The sequence below is a fragment of the Penicillium cinerascens genome (assembly GCF_028974065.1).
Source record: "Penicillium cinerascens strain IBT 15544 chromosome Unknown contig_24_segment0_segment0, whole genome shotgun sequence".
Taxonomy (NCBI): domain Eukaryota; kingdom Fungi; phylum Ascomycota; class Eurotiomycetes; order Eurotiales; family Aspergillaceae; genus Penicillium; species Penicillium cinerascens.
Window position 1 is genome coordinate 1584702 of NW_026695290.1, and position 14523 is coordinate 1599224.

The following is a 14523-nucleotide window of genomic DNA, read 5'->3' on the forward strand; positions in this document are numbered from 1 at the left end:
AAGAACGTGGCCGCGCTAGTAAAGACGGTGCGCCTCGAGGTCCCTGCTACTTTCGCGGTACACGCGATTTTTGTCCGTATACTTGCTCTATTATTTTACCACGCTCTACGATTTCAATTGAAGCTCCTAGCCCTCCATAACCCCTCTTTTCGTCCCATGGACGCGCCGTTGGGGTGGCCGAAAGTAATTCGGGCGTCTCCACCGGGTATGGCTGACGGGGCGCCTCGCGTGTTGCACGTCACAGGAGTGGAATGCGCGAGATCTCAGGGATTCCTAACTCTCCGAAGTCCTACCTAAATAACTGGCATCCAGCATTTTGCGTGTCATCATCAACCCACGGATTTCCAAGGTTTCTGTATCTGACCCTCCAAAGCTGTTCAACGCGAAAAGCGCGTGTTCACGTGACGTCTGGGTCCACCTAAAACGTGTTGCGGTCAAATTTGGGATAATTCCAGCAAGCTGTTGCAGTTGATTCTGGAGAACAGAACATGTTGGGTGGGATTATAATCGACTTGTCGCGGTATACCTCGTGTTTAAATAGAAACTCAATGAGAGGTTCTCTGAATTCAATATGGGCGGGACGGAGGTTCGAGTCTACCAGACCTAGAATATACCTTCTAACGTTGGAAGGGTCGGGGCCAAAAGGAAACGGTCACCATAGCCGATCAAATCAACCAATGCACTTCCCAGCAAGACACAGTTATGCTCATAATGCCCCGCCAAAGCACTCTATCCTCGACGCTACGACGAGCCGTGCGGGGATACCCATCGGCACACCGGGATCGCATTGGGGCACATCGGGCCTCGACAGCGGTGTCCGGTGGCCGTGTCCGCCGAGCGCTATGATAGGTTCTGACAAGCCCCGGCATTGGTGAGGTGGGGAATTCGCACATGTCACCCCGGATTTCTTCAACCCCTTTCGGCGGTGTTTGTGCTTCAGCCGCCGGCATTCACCCCCCGCTTGGATGGCCTATTAAAGGATCGGCAAGACCATCTCCCCCACATGTCGTAATGTAGTCGGTTTCCCCAGATCGACATAACTTGACCGTTCGCAATGGGCCGGTTCTACTCTATCTCCGTGGCCATACTGGCGGCTACGGGGTCCTTCCTGTTTGGATATGATAGCGGTGTCATGACGGATGTGATTGACTCGCCGAATTTCTTGCGCTACTTCAATACTTCGCAGACGTCGGCTATAATTGGGGCTATCAATAGCACGTACTCGGGCGGCGGTAGGTTTCCCTGTTGGTTGGCATTGAAGGGAAAGCTTACGGTTAATGGATCTCAACAGCGGTGATCGGCTCCCTGCAAGGCGGATTGACAATGGATCGCTTCGGCCGCAAGTTCACCATTCAACTGGGCGCGGTAATCTGTGTCATCGGCGCAACGCTGCAGGCGGCTGCACAGAATCTATCCATGATCTTGGTCGGTCGTATACTGGCAGGCTGGGCCGTGGGGCTGATGTCGATGTCGGTGCCGGTGTATCAAGCTGAATTTGCCCCACCCCGGTCTCGAGGCTTGATTGTTGGATTGTCGCAGCAGATGATTGGTATTGGATTTATCGTCAGCACGTATGTTCTCCGGTCTATCATACTCGCGGTCACAGCTGACTCAAGGAAAGATGGATTGGATACGGATCTCTCCATGCATCAGCTGAGAGCCAGTTCCAGTGGCGCTTCCCACTGGCTTTCCAAGTCGTGCCTGCATTAATCCTGGTCGTAGGCATGGGTTTCCTACCAGAGTCCCCACGGTACCTCATCGAGAAGGAACGTTTCTCGGAGGCGATGCAAGTTCTCCGAAAGATGCACTCGGATGGAAGCAACGACGATTGGATCGAGACAGAGTACAACGGAATCTGCAGGGCCATCGAGGCCGAGAAGGCCATCGCTTCACCCGGATGGTTTCCCATGTTCACCGTCCCGCAGTGGCGTACACGCATGCTGTACGTGCAGAGCAAAGCTTCTACTTTCAGCCCGTTGAAACTGACGAGTCGAGCAGCCACGGCCTCGCCGTTCAGGTCTTCACCCAAATGACCGGAATTAACGTGATTAGCTACTACCAGACGATCATGTACCGGGCACTGGGCTTTACGGGCAGCAGGAACACGCTCGTTGCGGGCCTCTACAACTGCGTCGGCCCGCTCGCCAATCTCATCTTCCTAGTCTTTTTCCTCGATCGCGTCGGACGACGCAGACCCATGCTCATCGGCACGATCGCCATCTCTCTAGCGCTGATCTGCGAAGCAGTACTGAACTCACAGAATCCGAACGGTGAGCGCATCGCGTACAGCATCGGCGGTGTGTTTTTCTTGTTTGCCGTGTCGATCGCTTTTTCCATGTCTTTTGGGCCCTGCAGCTGGTACGTGCCTTCTCGATAGCGTGAAAACGAGACTAATGTCCGGTAGGGTCTATATGGCGGAGGTCATGCCGATGCAGATTCGCGGCAAGGGCAATGCCTTCGCTGTCGCGGTCGGAAACTGGGGGGTCAGTACGCTGTGGAATCAGGTGTCGCCCGTCGCGCTAGATCGGCTGCAGTGGAGGTTTTACTTTGTCTTTGTGGCGTGGAGTACGTATTCCTCCTTGCCTCCTATTTCCGAGCCGAGCTGATTTATTTCCCCTCTGTAGATCTCTGCGTGTCGTTCCCCGTGATCTTCTTCTTCTTTCGGGAGACCAAACTGAAAACGCTTGAGGAGATCGATTTGCTGTTCGACCAAGTGCCGGGGATCATATCCGAGAGCGATGAGCTTGGAATGGAGAAGGATTTAGGGATGTCGGCGACGATAGAGAATATTGAAATACACTAGGATCCAGTACCGAAAAATAAAGTATGACAGTAGTGGAGAGTGACAGTAGTGGAGAGCGGGGTGGAGAGCGGGGGACTTTAGTTGCGGGTTGACTCGTCTTTACGGCCTCACCCGTGTGTTGTGTAGATGCGTACGGAGTACCGATGTACTGTGTAGAATCAGCCCCGTCGGCAGCGATTACCCAACCGATCCCATCGCACGACGTTCCACGCAGCAGGCCACCAGAAAGGACACTTCAGGCGATCAACATTCCCAGCCGCTAGCGACTTGGCCCGCACATCCCTTCCAGCGCCACGGCCAACGATTGGTGCAACGGGCACAGGGAGGGGGCCATTCACGATTCCACCATCCCATCATGCAGGTGAAAGAGCCGTGAGCTGTGCGTCTCCCCGCTTTGGTCGATCACTGCTCCCCTGTCAAGGAGTTGAACCACTTTATGACCCTACCTTGACCTTTCAGCCATTTATTTTATCCAACGGTCTTCGTTTCTTTCTTCCCCTCATATGTGACAGATCGCAGATCTGACCGAGGGGCGATGGCTGAGAATAACCTCAAGACGAGCCATATGGCCATCGTCTTGGGGATTGGCCTGGGTGTCGTGCTGCTCATTATCCTGAGCTTACTGTGAGTTTTCGTTTCGAGATCATTGCGAGTTTCATTTCTATCCCCGATCTACATCTTCCCCCACCTTCCTTTCCCCTCCAGCTCACGGAAATCCTCTCCGGTTATCCTCCGGTCTGTGTGACCGGGAATCTCACTAACGTGGATCCCCAGTCTCACCATCGTTATCAACCGACGTGATCGCCAGGCTTTTCTGCAATCTCGGAAATCTCCGGATGAGCGCCTGCGTAATCTGGACGTGGTTGCGCAGACTCGCACGCTGGAAGACTGGTTTACCAGTACGAAAGACAAAATGGGTCTTTCCGACGCTGTTGATAGCCAATTTGTCTGGTAGGTTCCTTGCTTTTGATTCGCGTATGACCAGAAACTGACGTGCATCCAGTGCCGTCTGCCTGGAGCAAGTCAACCGATCGGAGGAAATCCGGGAATTGCGATGTTTGCACGTATTCCACCGGGAGTGCTTGGAAAAGTGGTTTTTGGGTGACCACTTCAACTGTCCGCTTTGTCATAGGGCCTATTTTGTAGCAGACAACCCGCCGCGGAATGATTATGTATGGGCGGTATGATCTCGGCCGGCTCGATGAGATGAACTCACGATGTTACTTCCTTAGCTGTTAATGATTATGAGACCATGATTCAAGATGACTGTGCGTTTCAAGCGTAGATCAAGGTGCAAACCCTCCCTCTGCGGGGAAGTACTCTGAGTTGAAATCCCACGTGTTGTAATTCGACCAGTTCAAGAAACTGGACAGGTCGGACGTCACATCGTTCACTGTCTCTGCGTGCACCGGCCGTGGGTCGAGCAGTCGGTCGAGAATGCGAGATAGGTTCTTCTCGGCTTCTTGACATGTACGGTAGTTGCCATGGCCGGGGCGTGATACCCAAGAGAGGAGCGAGATGAAGACACTCAGGTTGCGGATTAGCTCTGCTCGGGGTAGAACGACGGAATGTGGACCCGGTTGATGCGACTGATGCAAGAGCTCGAGTAAAAGAACGCTGGCAGTGGGGAGGCCGTATGTGAGGGCCTGTATCTGTCAGCAAGGCCCGTCTTGGCGGGTGCTCGAGAGCGAGGCAAGGGAACATACAATCCACGAGTAGTGTCTGTCAAGGTCGACCATCGGGTTTCGAACAGAGGTGATGCTGATCACGATAGCCAATATTCTGCGGGAGACATCGCAGAGAGCATCCTGCTTGGCACCGGCATGCTTGATCAAGGATCTCTCCAGTAAAAAGCAGGTGTAGAGATAATTGAGGTAAATATAAACAATGGTCAGCCAGCCATCGTGGAAGTCATCGTTCATTCGACGATCATATCGGAGATGATCCGGTGCTGCATTCCACACATCGCGCACACTTGCCTCGATTTCCCTATTCAGAAACAGGGGCGTCAGTTCTGGAAATGGCCGTTGAGTAGATAAGATTGCCTTACTTGGATTTGCGAATGAGGTCATGCGGCTCAAGTGTCCCTAACGCAATCTCCAGCGTTTGCTCTCTGTAAACCGAGAGCTGGAATCGTAGTCTCCCGGAGCTCATTCTCCACCGAGCACCGGAGGTGTTCCAGCCGGCACTGTCAAGTTCGGAGATAGCCTTCGTCAGGGCATCTCCTCCCTCCACGAGAACCTCATCACTCAGATCTAGTGGAGACGCTAGCGTGCAGAATCGATAGTTCATTAACGGTGGTCGGCCGACAAATGTTGCCATCATTTTATCCATGTAGAAAGCCGAGATAAAACATCCTCTTCGCCATTGGCGCAGGAAGAAGGGGCAGTTGTCGGGCCCTTCGCCATCCAGATGCAGTCCAGAAGCATAGATCGTGGCGACCAAATCGCCCAATCGGCGCCATGCTTGATAGCCTAGAAGTAATGTCAGTAAATCTTCGATTTGACCCTCTTTCCAACGACACAAACGTACTTGAATCACCATATTGTTGCGTTCTTAGCATAAAGTCGGCATACTGAAGAAAGGCAAGCAATTCATTGGCCGAAGAAGCCTGGTCGCAGAAGCTCAGACAAACACTACTTGTCACAGTCACCTGCTCGAGAAGCCGGTCCTTTGCGCCTGGATCATCGGATTCCTGAGAGAATTCGGGATCGTTGTCCGGCGTAATCACCAGCTGCTGTCCACACATGGTCAAGATGTTGCCCAAAGCCTCCCAGCGGAAGTTAGGACCAGTGAACAAGGCGCAGTACTCTTGAACAGTCATCGCCTGATGTGTCTTCATTGCTCTGGAAGAGTTCTGAAAGATCTGCGTGGATAGGTCTTGCAGCTGTGGTTTTGGATCATTCGGGTTGAAGCTATCGAAAATATCCGAGATCGAGTCCAGGATTGCATCCATCATGATCTTGGGCACAACCGCACACCAGCTGCTTCGGTAATATCTATCGATCAACTGCCGCCGGAAGCTAAGATTGTATAGCAGCAGCAACACTTCTACCCCGGACTGGACTCGATCCGGATCCACCGAGGGAGCCGGATACGTGTCTGCGGTTTCTTCAGGCTCCAGGGGGATCTCATTGCGATGTTCGGTCAGAACAGCTGTAAAGCTCGTCGAGCCCAGATAACCGGGAAGAGCAGAAGGTGGCTCTAAAGGTGCATACAAGCGGCTGCCACCTATTGATCCAGGGCTTGAAGCACTTTTTGACTGTTAATTTTCCCGGGTTCTACGGCGGGGTTGGGGGCATTCTTACTTGGAGGCCGGCTGGCTGGTGAGCAGGCTCGACGATGCCCGCGACGGAACGGCATGATCTGAAGGCCTTCTTCTAGTCATCGGAGCCGGGTGATAAAAACATTGGTCGTTGATTCGCTTTGCGGCGCATCTGCGGCAGACAGGTCGTTCGTGGTCGCATCGCTGCTTGGACCGCCGGCAGGGCTCGCAGGACTGCAGAGTGCCATTACGGCGTGTAGCCGGGGACAGCGAGCGGCGGTCATCGGTGTTCGTCATCGCAAAGAACCACGGGGGATTATTGCAGACTAATGGAAAATATCTGCGATATCTAGAAATGGAAGGGTCCGCGGCAAAATTCCCGCCCGAAATGGTTTAGCGTGTCCATTCTTAGATCTCGACCCGATGAAGGGCTTGGACTTCTTAAGAGAGCCTACAACGATACGATAATCCCACATAGCAGGGAAGACCCAATTTCTTTACCCGACATGGCTTTTCAGACATCTTTTCAATCATTTTTCAAAGATTTCTTTCCAAGAATCCTTCTAAGCATGTTTCTGGATCTGACGATTCTATTTTGCGGGAGAAGATAACTATAGACGGAAGAAAAACTCCGAACCCGTATCTGGGGAATTTAGGTCGCCTGAAGCACGAATCGGAATCGACCGATTTTGTTGTAAAGGACTGGAATCACCCTACACATCCCAAATCCGCATTAAATAATGAGGATTGATACTACCGACCCAAAATAACCTAATTAGGATTAGCTTAAAAGAATTCCCACCGCGTTTCTCACCGCTTCTGACCATCTCTTTATGTCTTAGTCTCCCCTTTAGTATTTCTATGAGGGAGGCCATGGAGAGCAGGTTGCTAGAGGGCGTGGACGCACGGTCGGCGATCGGAGGATATTACGCAGCAGTCAGTGTGGTCAGGGGATGCTGAATAATCAGGATAGAGGCATATGATTGGATGTTAAGAGAGATGCATGTAAAAAGCAAAAAAATAGAGATTTTAGGGGATAAAAACAAGGGGTTTTACCATCAAAACCAATAATAAAAATCTCTACAGCTAAGAAAACTGACACTTTAAAAAATACGGATGATTTATTCGGCAGAAATATAGGGTGCCTAAGAAATCAGGCAGGAGGGGGCTGGTAGGAGGGGGGCTGGTAGGAGGAAGGAGGGGTTGGTAGTATCAATCTTTAATTAATTCCAGGACGCTCTGGAGGAGCCTCGGCATCACATGGCGTAAGTGTCGTATTTATGACCAAGTAGGTGGGGAGCGAGCTGACCTTCCATCTCGAATATGAACTCGATCAATCTTGAACCTACCCTGAACCACCGAAAATCCCACGATGAGTGTTTTCAAAATCATCGAGCATAACATCCCGGGCCAGCACATCCGCGAGCACCCCCACAGTATCAAGGGACGCCAAGAGGCGGTCCTGCAGCTCGCCATCAAGCAGTACATTCCGGTCGACCAGTCGGATCCGATTCCAGACAATGCAGTCACGGTGATTGGGGCTCATGGAAATGGCGCGCCTAAGGTACTGATCCTATCGTGGCTTAATATTCATATAACTGACCCATCAGGAATTGTTCGAGCCGCTGTGGGAACAACTTTATGTGTACCTGAAGAAATGCTCGGTTCCACTGCGTGCAATTTGGATTGCAGACGTCTCCAATCAAGGTGCAAGTGGTGTCTTGAATGAGGATATCCAGGGAGACACTAGTATGTCCTACTGTAGTCTTCACCTCAAGATCATTCTGACCCCCACCAGCAAATTGGTATGATCATTCTCGTGATCTTTTGCACATGGTCAATCATTTCCGTGATGAGTTCCCACGACCCATCATTGGAGTCGGCCATAGCATGGGATGTGCCCAACTGTTCGTACATATTCCTTCACGCAAGGGACCACCTCCTAACCCTTCGTAGGGTCCAACTCTCCATCATTCACCCTCGCCTTCTCTCAACACTGATTCTCTTCGAGCCAGTCATCTTTGACACGAGCTTTGGCGACTTCAATACAGCCAAGTTCGTCGCCAGGAGACAAGACCTTTGGGAGTCTCGAGAGAAAGCAGAGGCAACCCTCCGCAAGATTCAACGCACATGGGACCCTCGGGTTGTGGAGAAGTATCTGCAATTCGGCTTACGGCCCGTTCCAACACGGCTCTACAACCAGCAGAGTGATCCTAATCTCTCCTCATCGGCTGTAACACTAACAACAACCAGACACCAAGAGTCTTGGAGCTACACCCTCCCCAACCTGGAACCGGAATCGGCCGGCCTAGATCGGCTATTGTTGCCAGACTGGGATCCTGAACAGGAGCGTCCGTTGAGCTTCTCAAGACCAGAATGCCTTGCTTCAATGCGAAATCTCCCATTTGTCCGTCCCAGTGTTCTGTGGGTGTTTGCCAGCCGCAGCTATGTCTCGGCGCCCGAGGCCCAGGATGCCAAAATGCGCGTAACGGGGACAGGCGTTGGCGGTAGTGGCGGTGCTGCAAAAGGAATGGTTGAGAAGGTCGTGCTTGATAGTTCACACGTTGTAGTGTTTGAGCAGATCGACAAGTGTGCGGAAGTGGCGACGGATTGGATTCGGCGATGGTTCCAGGGTTGGCTGGCGGATGAGAAGGTTTTGGCCGAATATAAGAGCAAGAGGTCGGATGCGGATATGATCAAGGCTTCGGAGGCCTGTCTCCAAGTGACGAGGATGAAGATGTTCTCGAAAAGGCCTACGGCTAAGATGTAGATGGCTGATTGAACGAATATACCGCTATCGTACCATGATACCATGGCCTACGGTTGCCCTTCCCGTGCAAACAGCTATCCTGGGATCCACATAAGTTATCTAGGGCAGTATCGTGTCATGAAGGTATTCCAAAGACACTGTGTGATCTCAAATTTTAAGACATGAGGGTCAAATTCAGGTGGAGATGATGCGTCTTACAGCCAAGTTTGCTCAGGCCCCAAGTAAGACGAGCTAGTTCAGATTCCCAAAGCCCCCACAATCGCAATCTCCAATCTAAAATAAGAAAACCCGAGCATCCCCAAGCTAGCGAGATAATGGCCTGCGGAATCAGACGCGCACCTTGGCTCGAGGCACGGCCGAGTCCACCCGCGGGTGGCCATTTTAGTCTCGAGCTTAATTGGGGGCGACTGTCTGTTTCCCTTCACGACCCCGGCAACCAAGCAGAAGCAGAAGCAGAAGTCGAAGCAGAAGTAGAAGAGGTACACGGGCTGCTTTCACCATTCGTATTGATATCTAAAATGGGACTCCAATTATAAGACGAACAGGCAGCCGACGTTCACAGACGCCATCCGCATCCGCACAGGGCAACGGTCCGTCCCAAACCCAGACACCGGGGAACAAGCTGTCAAAACAACTCATGTTAAGCTCCCAGCCAGCTTGGCATCCATGCCTTCTCTGTTTATTGGCTCGCTTCCACGGGCTATCGGACACCTTGGAGTTAAGGGTTCAGCGATGCCCAGTCGAGGCTACTGCGCCCATTGCCCCGCTGTTCTATTTATACGTTGCCTATGTTTCCCGTCGCGCTGTCTATTTTGGGCTCTTTGCATGTTTGGCCGATACTGTGCTGCGCAGGACAAAGGCAGGGCTGATCTATAGGAACCTGTCAAACACCTCGACGGTCAGACGATTATCTGAGATATTAGTGGTCCATCGGCGTATTGAGTCGCGGATCCCGCTTATTCCTTAACCGGATATTCCCAGATAGCAATCGCTGCTAAATCAGCCGAGAATACTTCCTAGCACGCCATGACCTGCGCACGACCTTAACAATGGTCGGACCAGATCAAACCCGACGATCTTCTCTTTCGTTAAAGTGAGTCAGAGATGCTCTTCGCAACAGCCAAAACACTCTTCTCGACATGGTTGGTGTTCCTAAGAGTCAAGGGTGCCAAACGTGCATCAAGCGGCGTGTGAAGGTATGCTCTGCACTGTTTTCATTATAAAACCCTGGCGATTTGTCGCAAGTATCTAATACCCTCTCAAATTAGTGCGACAGGCTACGCCCTGTGTGTACACGATGTTTAAAATATGGCGTCGATTGTCCCGGCTATACACGCTCACACAAGTTCATGGATGAAGGCCCGACCCTACACCAACGTTTCGGCAAGAGCAGAACCCAATCGACATCCAACATAACCCCCGAATCCATTGACGAACGAATCGTGCCCTCCCTAGTAGCCCAATCAATGCGCAAACAACAACCAGTCATATTCGGCTCCTTCGTCCTCACGGCATTCAAACGATGGTTCGGTCTCAACAAATACCGCGTCCACGTCCCATGGACAGTATACGTCGCGCACAAGATGGGACAAAGCCCAGCCTTCGATGCCTCAATCTACTGTCTCAACGCTACATTCATGGGTCACTCCCATACCAATACCATGCTGCAGCGCTCCAGCCGTGAGATGTACAGCAAGGCACTGCGGCTATTCGGCGACAGGATCCATGACCCGGACAAGATGAAGTCGCGCGAAAGTGTCAGCATAACCATTCTCCTCAGCTTGTTCGAGGTTTACGCGCGAACGAATCCGGACTCGTGGGCCAGGCACGCTGGAGGGACGGCTTTACTGTTGGCGCACCGGGGTCCGAATGCCCATCTAACTGGTTTCGATCGCTGTCTGTACCTATCCTTTCGCAGCTTCATTGTCGCCGAGGCTTTCATCAATGAAAAGCGGTGCATCTTTGAACGAGCCGAGTGGCAGGCTCATATTGACCAAGTCCGGGCTGAGGATATGGCTGATCCGCGTGTTGATGGTCCGATTGCGCTCTTCATCGATTTGCAAGATCGGATCTTTATGGTGGTTTCAAAGGTGCCGGGGTTGCTCTTCCAGGCTCGTCGGCTTCATACTACACCTGATTGCGAGAAAGCTTCTAAGCGCCTGGTTTTCCAGTCTCTACGCTGCCGTCAGGCTCTTCATACATTATCCGCACAACTACGTGTTGCTGCTGCGGCGCAGAGCTCTTGGGCTGATACTGCTTTCAGGGACGGTGCCAAGGGGCCCTTCATTGGACCCATCCCTTCCACGTTTCCTCAGGAATTCGCGAATAGTGTTCTTCGCGGCTCTGATATCTGTATATCTATCCTGCAGATTCTACTGGAGTATCTTGATAGAACGGAATCTCATCTCATGAAGAGCAAACTCTCCGAAGACGTTCTGGAAGTCTCAGACCCATTGTCGTTTCGAATTGTCTCCAAGCTGGGAGCCGGCATGAGTGACGATACCCCGTCTGCTGATAAATGGTGTGATATGGTGGCTGCATCAATGGGGCTTGAAGCATTTGACATAGTCACTTGTGCTAGTGAGAGCCCGGACTCATCTGATAACCAAGGCTGCTCGGAGCAATGCAGCCTACAGCGTTAGCTGTGCGATGAATCTAGTAATAAATACTCTACAATTACGAGTGATGGCAACGGGATAGAAAATTTATAGACGAGTTCATGAAACAAATTGTCATATCGCCGCAGGAAGTGAAAGGTAGAAAGGCCCCGCAAAAGAAGACCATGTCATGGGCGCAAGGAGAATCAGAAAGAAATGCAATTCAATCGGAATCAGCCACGAAACCCCAGGTCCATGACGACTTCAAGTCATGCAAGCATTCATTTATCGACAGCAGAAACCCAAACGCCACGCAAAACATGCCCAAAAACCATTTGCACGCCGGAAAAGACCCCGAAGAAAACCATGAGACGAAAGAAGAGAAGGGCATTAAAGGCCTCAAGATGCATCAGAAAGGGGGTATGCAAAAAAGTGTCCCGTGGGACGGGAAGAATAGAAAGTGTCATCACTTGAAGACAATGAAAGTCCAGGGGCTAAGATCCAGACCCTTATTGAACAGCACGAGCAATGCGATTCGGGCTGGAGGAGCTGCCGACTCGACCACTGGGCTTGCGAACTCCTCGCGACTCGCTCTTGTTGCTATCTGTTGCCCTCCGGGGGCTGGAGCGAACTTTGCTCACGGAGATGGGTTGGCCGCCGCTCTTGCGGCTGGTGGGTGTCTTAGGAGTCATAGTCTCAACCCAGTTCTCTCGGTCTTCGTGGATATCATCAGTCAGAGTGTAGCTGGCCGTGACAGTGGCAGAGTAACTGATGGAACGGCAGGTCGGAGAGGCCACAGGGGACTTGGACGACTTTTTGGCTTTTAGCATGCGTAGTTGAATTTCCTCTTCACTCTCGCTGCTTTCATTGCTAGCCCGGAGCTTGCGGGTTTGCTGCTCCTCATTCTTGTTACCATCGCGGTCCACAGCTAACGAACCAGAGGTGGTGCGGGCATATGGGTGGTGACGGGAGTCTTTGCGATGGGACTTGCGAGGCTGGCCCGGAGTCGGGGCAGGAAGGTTTTCCTCGTATTGGGCAGCACCCTCGTTGTGATCAATCTCACCGAGGGCGGCGCGCTTGGAGTGGCTGTTGTTGGGAGGTGTGGAGACAGTGCCATTGCTGGGGCGCTTCTTGGTCGAGACGCGAGGAGTGACCGGGGCGGACTGGGCCAGCTTCTCGCGCATGCTATCCTCAAACCACCATTCCCGGAAAGCGCCCTGGTTCAGATGCAACCAGTGCTGTTGGGGACCAACAACCATGCCGGGACGCATGAAGCGCATGAAGGCAATGACCTCGTTCGCGGTGAAACCATAGCGGTAGATCAGATAGGCACCAATTAGACATCCTGTCCGACCCAAGCCAGCCTTGCAGTGGACAGCAATTCCCTTGTTCTTCACATTGATCATGTCGTGGGCAAGCTTGATGAACTTGCGTACCAATTGCAAAGGCGGGCAGGTACCATCCTCAAAGATCATGTCGATGTGAGAGATTCCCATAGCCGTGAAGTAAGAGGGACAGTAGAGTTCGGAGTTCAATCGCACCACGAGGCCGACATTTCGAGAGGCGAAGTGGACGAGGACATTCTTGAAAGGAAGAGGGAGCTTGGTCGAGCAGACCTCGGAAATGGTAGTCGGGAGGTCATCGTATTCGGGGGTGTTCATAGGAATGGGCGCAACGGGCTGCTGCTGAGGAGAGGCGAAGGCGAGGAAGTTTGGTGTCACCCAGTTGAAGTCACCCATGTCGACTCTCTCGAATTTCTCATACCTGAAACAACAGTTAGCGCCCAGAATTCAACTCGACCACAACAGACATTGGCGACATACTCTTCGAGATTAAAGTCGCGAAGGCCACACAGGCCCTGCTCTTTGGCTCTCCACACACCGTAGACGACATCTTGGATGTTCAGGATGAAGTCCGCCTGGCTGTACCCCGCATCGCGGAAGGGCATGTAAGGCGGATCGGCCTGCGCAATCGGCGCAAGGGCGAGGTGGGGTGGCCAAGACTGGATCAGGACCATATAGCATGCCACGATGCAGGCAGCATTTGCGCGGCTTCGCGGGTCGGTCTTGCTGTAGAAGACAACAGGGCGGTCGCTGTTGGCCGGATCTCCGAGGATCTCGTGGAAGAGGACAGCAAAGCGGTAAAGATGACCGATGTGCAAAGGACCGAAATCAGCGTGGAAGGCGTTGTAGAGAAGAGTATCGTCAATCGTGAAGTAGACGGGAGATCGCCGCTTGGTAGTCGGTGTAGTAGGCTGCGCCCGGCGCTTGCTCGGAGACTTGGAAGCCTCGAGCGGGAAAGGGAACGGGGTCCTCGAGCTTGGGGCGGAGTCATACGACGCCAGGTATAGGCGGTCTGTTGTTGTTTTGCGATTAGATCCCATCTTGGCATAAATGCGAGACATGAGACATCCGCAAAGGCGGCAACTTACCTTGGATGTACTCAATCATCTGGCCGCCGCGGCCAGAATCGGTAGTCATTGTGTCCTTCGTTGTAGATTGCGCGACTAGAAAGGATGAAAGAGAGTAAAGGAAAGCAATGAGAGTTTGACAGGCAGTGTTGTAAGGCTGTCGTCAATGTTGTGGCAAGCCGGACGGATTGTCAGGATGCGCCGCGGAGGTTGTCAAGAATTGCGAAAGGTGAGGTCTCAAATGCTCATGGTCTGATTGATGTTCAGTCAAAACAGAGTGGAAATAATGATAGAGTCCCTGGGGATCTGTACAGAGCAGAGAGGTTAAAGATAAAGATGAGGGGAGAGTTATGGAAACAAATCTCATGTTGGGGCAACTGCCATGCCACGCTAAGCCGCTGTTATGTTGTGCTGGGCCCCTTTGGGACTAGCGTTTCCCGTTGACTCGACAACGGCATCGGTGCCTGAGGCCAACACAACGTCGGGTTTCAGGTTCAAGGCTCCGCCAAAACAAATGACAGCTCCATTGTGTTGGTGTGCTCGCGCTTCCAATCCTGCAGCCGCCATAATTTGCACCTTTGGACCTACACACTCTGTTTCCTTGGTAACATTCAACCACTGGTCCCGTATCTGAACGTCGAAAGTTGTTTGATCACATTGTAGATGCCTAAACGCGGC

The 14523-nt window shown here is 52.2% G+C and overlaps 6 protein-coding genes across 6 annotated transcripts; 4 read left to right on the forward strand and 2 right to left on the reverse strand.

Annotated features, from left to right (window-relative positions):
* Nucleotides 1-1054: 1054 nt before the first annotated feature.
* N7498_003690 (sugar porter family MFS transporter) lies at nt 1055-2803 on the forward strand (the record flags this gene model as incomplete). The annotated part of the gene is made up of 6 exons (XM_058450752.1): nt 1055-1232; nt 1292-1571; nt 1622-1942; nt 1999-2358; nt 2405-2565; nt 2625-2803. The coding sequence occupies 6 exons, from the start codon at nt 1055-1057 to the stop codon at nt 2801-2803; spliced, it is 1479 nt and encodes a 492-aa protein (XP_058310214.1).
* A 518-nt stretch (nt 2804-3321) lies between these two features.
* Nucleotides 3322-3990, forward strand: N7498_003691 (putative RING finger domain protein; the record flags this gene model as incomplete). The annotated part of the gene is made up of 3 exons (XM_058450753.1): nt 3322-3427; nt 3578-3754; nt 3807-3990. The coding sequence occupies exons 1-3, from the start codon at nt 3339-3341 to the stop codon at nt 3988-3990; spliced, it is 450 nt and encodes a 149-aa protein (XP_058310215.1). The 5' UTR covers nt 3322-3338.
* A 99-nt stretch (nt 3991-4089) lies between these two features.
* On the reverse strand, nt 4090-6365 carry N7498_003692 (putative C6 transcription factor; the record flags this gene model as incomplete). The annotated part of the gene is made up of 5 exons (XM_058450754.1): nt 4090-4449; nt 4510-4792; nt 4854-5277; nt 5336-6057; nt 6112-6365. The coding sequence occupies 5 exons, from the start codon at nt 6363-6365 to the stop codon at nt 4090-4092; spliced, it is 2043 nt and encodes a 680-aa protein (XP_058310216.1).
* Nucleotides 6366-7440: 1075 nt separating this feature from the next.
* On the forward strand, nt 7441-8838 carry N7498_003693 (putative toxin biosynthesis protein; the record flags this gene model as incomplete). Its single annotated transcript, XM_058450755.1, has 4 exons — nt 7441-7632; nt 7679-7817; nt 7867-7975; nt 8025-8838. The coding sequence occupies 4 exons, from the start codon at nt 7441-7443 to the stop codon at nt 8836-8838; spliced, it is 1254 nt and encodes a 417-aa protein (XP_058310217.1).
* A 1349-nt stretch (nt 8839-10187) lies between these two features.
* Nucleotides 10188-11480, forward strand: N7498_003694 (uncharacterized protein; the record flags this gene model as incomplete). The annotated part of the gene is made up of 1 exon (XM_058450756.1): nt 10188-11480. One exon carries the CDS (start codon nt 10188-10190, stop codon nt 11478-11480), a length of 1293 nt encoding a protein of 430 aa, XP_058310218.1.
* Nucleotides 11481-11944: 464 nt separating this feature from the next.
* Nucleotides 11945-13915, reverse strand: cdcA (phosphoprotein phosphatase CDC14; the record flags this gene model as incomplete). The annotated part of the gene is made up of 3 exons (XM_058450757.1): nt 11945-13199; nt 13259-13790; nt 13867-13915. The coding sequence occupies 3 exons, from the start codon at nt 13913-13915 to the stop codon at nt 11945-11947; spliced, it is 1836 nt and encodes a 611-aa protein (XP_058310219.1).
* Between the last annotated feature and the right edge of the window lie 608 nt (nt 13916-14523).